The sequence below is a fragment of the Equus przewalskii genome, chromosome 5, assembly GCF_037783145.1.
Source record: "Equus przewalskii isolate Varuska chromosome 5, EquPr2, whole genome shotgun sequence".
NCBI lineage: Eukaryota > Metazoa > Chordata > Mammalia > Perissodactyla > Equidae > Equus > Equus przewalskii.
Window position 1 is genome coordinate 19,005,921 of NC_091835.1, and position 9,484 is coordinate 19,015,404.

The window sequence follows — 9,484 nt, forward strand, 5'->3', positions numbered from 1 at the left end:
AGCCAACAGAGTGAGTTGGAAAGGGAACATGATGAGACAAAAGCGGAAAAGAATGAGATACGGAAAGCTTACAAAGAAATGAAAAATCCAGAAAACGCTACGGTGACCTCAGAGGCCCCACTGGAGGCAGTTAAGAGCAAAACAGGTGCAGTGAAAGACCTAATCTGGGAAGCACAAAACCTCAAATTCTAGAACAGGACACGGAGTAGACCATGGAGGTGGGGACAGGGAAGTCTACCTATGTTGGGGTCAGGCAGGGGACTTCATGTCTGAGACTGCCCTGGGGGAACTGGTGGGGGCTCACCCGGTACCCTTTCTGCTGCTGTCCCTTCCCTGTGGAAATGGCATATGTCTGGGGTCTGGGCTAGGAAAGGATAGAGAGCATCAGGCAATCTGCCATCAGGGCGGGGACACTTACTGATGGGCACTCCCTGTGGGGCGTGGAGGGAGGACCAGTGACCCTCCAGATGAGCTCAGTAAAGCTATGAATGTGGGACCACTCCCAGGTCCAGAGCTGCCGGTCACACAGTGCCCTCACTTCTGACCCAGTCAATCTCAGTCTCCTGCAACCAAGACAAGTGACTGCGTCTAGGGAGGTATTAGCCCTGACACCTGCTGTGGCCTCATCTCTGCTGGAGGAGATGCCGGACCCCAGCCTCAAACCGACACCTCCTGTGCTGTTGATTCTGTTTGCCTTACCCTCTCCCACCCTGGCAGGCCGACTCCTGTGAGCCACATCCCCTAGGCTCCCCTGCTGGTTGGCTTCTGGTGGTCTTCCTTCCTGATTCCGTCCTGCTTTGGGGTCTGCGTCCTGCAGGCTGGCACAGCTCCTGAGGGATGACCCCTTCACCCAGCTGCAACCTTGGGCCAGCCTCCTCCCTTGCATTGTCCCTGACTGAGTGTGGGGGCTCCTCTTCTGCCCCCTAGCACTGGCTTGGGCTAAGACCTCTTCCTTTGGAAGAGCGGGACTCTAGCCATGTCCGGATATTGTGGCCTCTCTGATCACCCCCAGAAGCTCCCCTGCTTGTGTGCAGCCCCATTTTGGACCATGCCTGTGGTGTCGAGGCTGTCAGGGGAGGCCCTCCCACATCTCGGGCAGTGGGAGGAAGGTAGGCTCCTGGACCCCACCCGGCCGAGCCTCCATCACCTCCATCACCTCCATGGTGGGGGCAGGGGTGGTACCTCTCTACATAAGGCCCTGATGTGGGCTTGAGTTCTCAAGTGCATTTCTTCACGTTGACATTCAGAGCACTGGGCAGAAACCCTCCAGGCGTGTTCAGGAGTCCAAAGTGGGGCTCCTGGGCCCAGTCCTGCTGGGCCCAGCTCCTACATGTCACCAGATACAGCACCAGGGATCTCACCCAGGCAGATTCCCCTAGCCCCGCCCAGACTCCCCAAGAACCAAGCACTTCAGGGAAGGCAGTGGCTCCCTCTGGGACATCCACACGCCTGAGGCCTTCGGGCACCTGAAACTCTCTTTGCCTCTGCCCAACCCAGCTGGCCCTTCACAGGAAACCCTCTGGCACCACAGAGGTGTCCACCCTGTCCTGGAGGAGGGGGACCCGGCGAGCCCCATCCCTGCAGCCATCCCCCGGGCTGGTCCTGGCTGTTGTGATCAGCCCACATGGGAGAGAAGCTGCAGGTTCTCCAGGCAGCTTTGGAGGGGAGATGCTCATGGCAAGGGAGGAGGCCAAGATACAGACCAGAGGACTGGAAGCTCTTGGGGTAATACCACCAAGGTAATCTCTGGAGGTTCCAAACTTTTCTTGTTACTTGTGGAATGTTTGTCCATCCTTCCTGGCGTCCGGCAGAAATTCCTAACTGGGCTGACACATCCTAGTCCCTCCCGAGGAAGGCGTGCACATCAGGTTTGCACATCAGAGGAGGACTGGCTGGCTAGCAATGTCTTAAGCCGACAGGTTGAGGGCTGAAGTTGGGAATAGAGCATTGTGTGTGTCATCTGAGGGCCAATTCACGGATGAGAGCTGCTTGGAGGAGAATGTGTGTAGCTTGGTTGAAAGGGTCCTAGTGGCTTAGTAGCAGCCAGATACTGTCCACAGGGAAAACATTTAGCTTCCGGTGGTGGCTCCCTGAATCCCAGAATTCTCTGCCCCTTGTGTCTCTGGGCTTTGGGAAGCTGTGCCTGCCTCGCCACCAGCAAAGCCCACAGTGTCCCCGCCTGCCTTCCTGCTCCCTCTTGCTTTTGCAGCGCGCTCAGCCTCCCCTGGCACGGTCTGCAGACAGCACAGTGAACACAGGCCCTGGCAAGGCCTGGGTGCTGGAGCCCCTCACCGTCACGGACATGGGCACCTAAGTTTTGAGCCACAGAGGCAGGATGAGTCATGGGAAGATAGCTCACCCCAGACTAGTGAGCTGGGTCCAGGGAAGGACGATGAGCCGTCCCCCGGGGCAGTGGCAGAAGTTGAGGGGGTGGGAAGGGCCTGAACCTTCCTCCATTGAATCATGACCTCTGGGTGAGGTCACTGTGTTGGCCGCCCACCCACCTTAGAACCTGCTGGTGGAGCCAACAAAGGTCACGGGGCTCGGATGCCAGCAGAAAGGCCAGGTGTCACCGGCCACCTCCTCCAGTGCTCATCTTCCTCTGGAACTGACCCCGTGACCTCGGGGCCACAGTGTTCCCAATTCCCCTGAGCGAGGTGGCGCCCACCTGCTGTAACCAGCCCAAAAGGCTCTTTATGTTTCTGCTTTCCCCAGACGGAGGACAGAAGACAGATGGTGAAGGCTGCTCAGGGGTGTCACCGTACCCAGGAGCAGCAAGATTATCTTGGAATTATTTAAAGTTTCCTGCTGGTTTCAGGAAAAGAGATTCTAAATATCCATAATTTCACATTCAAGCTCCATGGGGCATAGAAACCATAATTGTTAGTGGCTTCAAATGAAAAGAAAAACCACAATGCCCTGGCAGGCTCACCACTTTCCGAATGTGAAACCCGATCACATCTTCTCTTCCTCTGAGGTCATTGCCTCTGGCCCCTCTGACCGTGGCATTGACAGTGGGGCAGAAACGACCATCCTGTGCTTCCGGGAGAAGGTCTGTGAAACACAGTTGCCAAGATTCGCAAGGTAACCTGACCAATCCTGCACGATATACAGAAACCTTCTAAATCTCCCCCAAACGAAAGGGAAGTTTTCAGTTCTTTCTTTTTTTAATAACAGAGAGAAGGCGTAGAATTTAGAGGACCCTCAGCCAGCTAAATTCAAAATTAATTAAATTAAGTTAATTTTAATTGTACCAGCCTCTGACTTCCCGGCTGTCAGGTGTTCTAGTTGGAGCTTCCTGACCTCGCCAAGCTGGACATGGCCGATCCCATCCCAGGAGACTCAGATTCAGTGGATCAGGGGGCGGGTCGGGGCAGGAATCTGTACCTTTTTTTTTTTTTTTTAATTAAGATTATTTTTTTTTGAGGAAGATTAGCCCTGAGCTAACCACTGCCAATCCTCCTTTTTGCTGAGGAAGACTGGCCCTGAGCTAACATCCATGCCCATCTTCTTCTCCTTTATATGTGGGACGCCTACCACAACATGGCTTGCCAAGCGGGGCCATGTCCACACCCAGGATCCGAACCGGCGAACCCCGGGCTGCCGAAGCAGAACGTGCGCACTTAACCACTGCGCCACCGGCCGGCCCAGGAATCTGTACTTTTAACAAGCTTCCCAGGGGATGCTGATACCAATTAATCCAGAATTGGAAACCTGGCTGTAAGATCTATTTAGAGGCAAAAGCCTTCTCTTCACATTCTCCCTCTTCCTCAGACTAATTCCTAAAAATAAAAACGAGTAAATAAAGACAGTTTTCAAGATGTTCATGGAATGACTTTTTTTTACATTTTCCAACTAGTTAAGACAGAAACATTACAATGATTGACTTCTTTCATTTAGTTACATAAATAAAATTTTTATAAATATCTCTTTATAAACAATATAAATAGCTTTACAACATAAATACATTTAGGCATGACATGAATTTACAAACAGCAATGTTTTACAGCTGGTTTTGTCAGTCTCTTAAAAACTGTCCCTTGTCATCACGTGGGTGTAGGTGCATGTTTCATGTATATAATATATATATAATATATAACTTTTTATTTTTCATTTTCAAAAAAAACAAACAATAAACTCATACCCCCCCTCCCCAAATAATAAGACAGCTGGTGTTGTGTATTCCCAGTACCAGGAAAAAAAAAAAAAAGAAATGTAAAAGCCACATTGCGTTGGAAGTGCTTCCAGATGCCGGGAGGCTGATGACCAAGGATGACCTCAGCACAATGGAGCAAGTTCCCAATCCTGGAATACAGAGGGGACACGGGACACTCAATTCTGGCCCCTTAGCTGAGAAACCTCAGCCTGCAGGGCCGTTCTAGAACCTTCCTCCTGTTCCTGCAGCAGCATGAAGTAACGTCCCTCTACCTTTGCCCTACAGCCCTGATGAAGGCTCCCGTCCAGGGAAAGGGGCCCTTCCAGGCCCTCATCTTGTCTCCTGCACGTCCTCCGCACTTCCTGCCCCAGAGCAGGTGGAACCAGAATGTCTGCCAGCCCCCCTCCCCTCAGGCTGACTGCCAGCCTGGCCCTCGGCACTCGCTGGGTGAGACACCACACTCGAAAAGGGAATGGAAAACGCCCCTCTCCCTTTTTGGATACTACACAAACCCTCAGTCTGGTGCTCGCCTCTGCTTTGGCGTTACATGTCTGGTGACAGTGGAGGGCAGGGGAAGAGAAACATCCGAGTCGTCGGGAATTCTGGGCTCAAGTCCCACCTCTGATATTTATTGCCTGGATGGCCCCGGGTGGCTTAAGTATCTCTTTCCTCACCTATAAAATGGGATAATAGGCACCTCGCAGGGGGCCTCGCACAATGTCTGGGTCACTGCTGCCACTCAGTAAACAGTGCCTCCTTCCCAGGCTGGCTTTGCCTCGGAAAGGGTCCCCTTCAAGCAGAGGAAATGGTGTCTGACAGCAGCCCCGGGAAAATGGTGGCGCTGGGTTTGCTGGGTTGAGAGTTCTTAGAGTCATTGGATGAGCGCTGTACCCGGTCTCCGCCCACAGGCATGGGGGTGCTCCGGGGCCAGAGGAAGGCATCCTCCTGAGATGGTGCAGAGCCCTCCCAGAGGACAGCACACGAAGAGGGACCCCAGGCCTCAGTGCTTGATACTCTTCCCCAACTCCCTCCTCTGGCTGTCCCATGTGTTTAAACAGATGACAGACATCTGTGATGTCCCTGGGGCCCGTGGGCAAGGTGTTCATTCAGGTATCAGCCATACGCCATCATCTCTGTTATTATTTTATAATCAAGACCTATAACCATCAGCGACAGTCATTATGGTGGCTGTTCAGAGCCAAAGTCAACTCCTGAGTGAGGAAATGGCCACGACCTCAGAAGAGTGTTTTTTTGTTTTTTTTTTGGAAGATTAGCCCTGAGCTAACATCTGCTGCCAATCCTTTTTTTTTTTTTTTTTTTTTGCTGAGGAAGACTGGCCCTGAGCTAACATTCATGCCCATCTTCCTCTACTTTATATGTGGAACGCCTGCCACAGCATGGCCTGACAAGTGGTGCATAGGTCTGCACCCAGGATCTGAACCAGCGAACCCAGGCCACTGAAGCAGAATGTGTGAACTTAACTGCTGCGCCACTGGGCCAGCCCAGAAGAGTTTTTATTAATGTGAAAAATCTAAGCTCTTTCTGTTGAGCCCGGACAGTGAGACACCCTAGGCATTCCACTGGAAGGCTGCAGGCACAGAAGGAGCTTCTGCATTCTCATGGGGTGGAGGGGAGGATGCGGTTGAGAAGGTGAAAGGATCAGAGATGGATGATCAGCTAAGAGAACTTCTAGGAGGTGGACAGACTTCCATGGTCAAAGGGGTCGGGAAGTCTTAGCCATCTGGATCCCTCGTACCCAGCACCTCTTACCACCCATTGGACCATCACCTGGGACCCACAAGCAGCCACATCCAAGAACACAGAGCCTCTGGGAACGGGCGTACCAGGCACTAATCCATAGAAGGTTAGCCAACATTTGTTTAGATTCTCATGTCTGAGCTTGGTGCTTAAATCACAAACTGAAAATTCGAGTCCTGTGGCTCCATCTCTTTGCTGTTTAGACAGGAGAGAAGAGCAAGACCACTACAGTGGTAGCTACTAAAGGTGGGACCCCAAGTGCCAGAACCATCACTCCCTGTGCAGGGGTGAGTCGGGTTCTCAGACACTGAAGCCCCTGAAGAACTGGGGAGGAACACACAGCGTGGTCACGCCTGGCTGCAGAAAGAGGGGCACCAGCTAAAACCTAGGGTGGTGGGAGAGGAGTGCCCCTAAGCCAGGTGGGACAGGGTTCTCTGGTCACTGGCAAACCCTTTTAAGAGCCCCTTTAGGGGTGCTGCGGGTCCCAGACCACCTTAGGCTGGTGCCTGGCCCTAAAGTCACTCATGAGTTAATTTGGGGAGGTGACAAGGTTCCCAAGCAACTATAGCTCAGGTGAAGAGTGGTCCATGCTGTAAAAAAGGCTTAGGCAACACGCTGGCAACAAGAGCCCTCTGGGGGAAGACAGCGTGGACACTGATAAAGCTGTTTGGGAGAGAGAGCAGCTTCCCTATGGCCTGGAGTGGGACAGACAGGCGTGGGATGGGGCTGCAGGAAAAGGCTGGGGTCAGATCCTAAAGCACCTGAATGCCCATTTCTGAGGTTGGGATGTTGTTTTTCCACGGGCACTGATGGGCAGCAGGAATGGAGAGGAGGGGGACCCATGCGGCAGGACATGGCCGGGATGCGACACCTGGCAGGGGCTGAAGGTAGCATGTGGTTTTCCAGTCCTGGTGGAGGACAAGCAGGCCACGCTAGAAAGAGGGAGCCCCGGAATGATGGGGGTGGGGAGGTTGGTGAGGAGCTCAGTTTGGGGCATGCTGAGTTCAAGGTTGGGGGCAAGAAGTAAGATTTATTTTAGTTCCTTTTTCTTGCCCTGAAAGAGTGCCACAAACACTGAGGTCTGATCCCGGAGTCGCACGGGTGCAGCAGCATCAGGACCCTGGACAGACCAGTTTGTCCACAGCCACAGTTGAGACGAGGGAGGAGAATCAGAATGTTCTGGGGCAGAAGAGCTCCCTGGTGATGCCAACAAAGGGGTATTCTCTCCACTGTGAGAGGCCAGGTACGCTTCCAAGTCTGTCCCACTTCAGGGACAACAGACCCAGGAAGCCGTCCTGACCTCTGGGCTGCCTACTGCCCAGGCCCCATGATGCAGTGGCTGGCAGATAAACTTACCCTGGCTTCTGTGCACACCCTTCCTCCTCTGCTTCCACCAACCCAGTCTCCCCTCAAGCCCCCCAATTGGGGATGGGAGCCAGTGCTGCTGGTTCCCTCGTGGTCTTGGGGAGAGTGGGACCCCACCAAGCTATCTCTGCTTTTCCAGAGGAAGCCAGGTGGGTTCATCCATGCTGAGACATTTCTGACCTTGCCAAAGGTCCCTGACCACTTTATCCCTCACTTTTCCTATCTGTAAAATGGGAAGATAAATGGGTTTGGGGGCAAATGCCTAGCACGCACATTCTATCTCGAGCCCAGATCCTCTGGCTCCCCTCCAAAGGTCGGCTGGGAGGTGGAACGGTCCCAGGGCCAGGGGACCAGAGAGGAACGGGCCTGCGGGCGGGGGATCTGGTTGGTTCTGGCAGGAGCCGCGGGGAAGCTGGGCGTGAGGGAGCGCCCGGCGGCCAGGGTTGGTGGTACTCACCGCCGCCAGGGGTCGCCGCTCTAACATCCCAGGCCGCTCATGGAGCCGATCCGGTCCAGCTTGAGGCCGAAGCAGCCCTTGGACAAGCCCTTCTTGTTGCCTCCTTTGTATTTGCGCGCGTTGGGGTGCTCGTGCAGAAGGCGGGCCCACGCCCCCCGCGACTTGGTGTCCACGCGCAGGTCCCGGAGCAGTCGAGACCGGTCGCCCTTGAGGTTGGCGCCGCCGCCTCCAGGGGTCTTGTCGCCCTTCTTCTGTCCACCGCCCGCAGCCTGGGGCTCGGCCAGCTCCTCCCCCGGCGGAGTTCGCGGGACCTGTGGAGGAAAAGAGCGCGTGGGTGAAGGGACGCACGGCGGCAGCGCGGGGGACTTTGCTGGGCCCCTGATGCTCCAGCCGGACGCGCCCGCCCGCCAGCGCGGTTTCTCCCTTCCGAGCCCTGAGCGCGCCCACCGATGCCGGAACAGCTCGGCCCTGTATCCACCTGCCGCGCGGCCGCCGTTGTCCGCTCCTTCGGGGAGACCCTTGCCCCCGCTCCCCTGCGATGTCCCTTGCCCGGCTGGCCACACTGGGGTAGGGGTTGCGCATTTGTCGACGTTCTCCGCAGCTGGAGACGGAGACCCCGGAGTCCGGGCTTCGAGGCTCCCGGCTCTCACCTGCGCATATCTCAGGGAAGAGCGCCGCCTTCCCGCCCTCTCTGCTCGCTCCGGCGCGCCGCATCCTCCTACATCCCCAGCTCTCCCACAGCCCCTCACGGTCTCCATGTCCCCGCGACAGCACCCACCTTCGGCGGCGCCCCAGGCTTGGCTTCAGAGGGCCGGAGCGAGAGCAGCGTGAGCAGCAGGGCGCAGGCCAGCAGCTGGGAGAGGTGCATGGTGCCCGTAGGGTCGAGGGGCGCAGACCGGCGGTAGCGAGGGCACGCGGGGCTGGCGGGCAGAGCAGCAGGCGGGCGCGGAGCAGGCTGGCCGGACTGCGGTGCAGGCGCGGGTCCCAGTGCTGCGCGGCGCCGGCTGGGTGCGCTCTGAGCCCGCGGCTCCGCTCGCGCCTTTATAATCCAACCTGCCGCTGATGTCATCCTCCCGCCCACTGGGCTGCCCGGGCCAATGGCACGCGCGCCGAGGGCTGGGAGGGGGCCGCGGGGGCTCCCCCTCTGCCCCCACCCTCATCCCACCCGCGAGGGATCCCGCGGTTCGGCTGGCTCTCTCCCGGCTGCACTCTGAGCTGCAAAGCCGCGCGCACAAGGGAACTTCATTTGCAGCGAGCGCGCGCCCGTGCTTGCCAAGCGTTGGGGCTCTGGATGCCTTGCGCACAAGCGCTCTCTCTGGAAGGGATCCGTTTCCCTCTTTTTTTTTTTTTTTTAAAGATTTTTTTATTTTTTCCTCTTTCTCCCCAAAGCACCCCGGTACATAGTTGTGTATTCTTCGTTGTGGGTTCCTCTAGTTGTGGCATGTGGGACGCTGCCTCAGCGTGGTCTGACGAGCAGTGCCATGTCCGCGCCCAGGATTCGAACCGACGAAACACTGGGCCGCCTGCAGCGGAGCGCGCGAACTTAACCACTCGGCCACGGGGCCAGCCCCCCGTTTCCCTCTTTGCAGGTGCAAAGACAGGCTCAGAGGAATGAAGTCAATTACCCAAAGTCACACAGCCAGAAAGTTGGCACACCCCGAAATCCACGCAGATCTTTGTTGCCAAACTCTTCCCTGGGCACCTGACAGGCGCAGGCCTGGCACTACGGCTCCTCCTTTCTCTCGCTG

The 9,484-nt window shown here is 56.0% G+C and overlaps 1 protein-coding gene across 1 annotated transcript; it reads right to left on the bottom strand.

The window, feature by feature from the left end:
- Positions 1 to 3,812: 3,812 nt before the first annotated feature.
- On the bottom strand, positions 3,813 to 8,764 carry NPPC (natriuretic peptide C). The gene is made up of 3 exons (XM_070618556.1): positions 8,515 to 8,764; positions 7,737 to 8,047; positions 3,813 to 4,305 (listed from the first exon to the last, which is right to left on the bottom strand). The coding sequence occupies exons 1-2, from the start codon at positions 8,602 to 8,604 to the stop codon at positions 7,757 to 7,759; spliced, it is 381 nt and encodes a 126-aa protein (XP_070474657.1). The 5' UTR covers positions 8,605 to 8,764; the 3' UTR covers positions 3,813 to 4,305; positions 7,737 to 7,756.
- Positions 8,765 to 9,484: the final 720 nt, after the last annotated feature.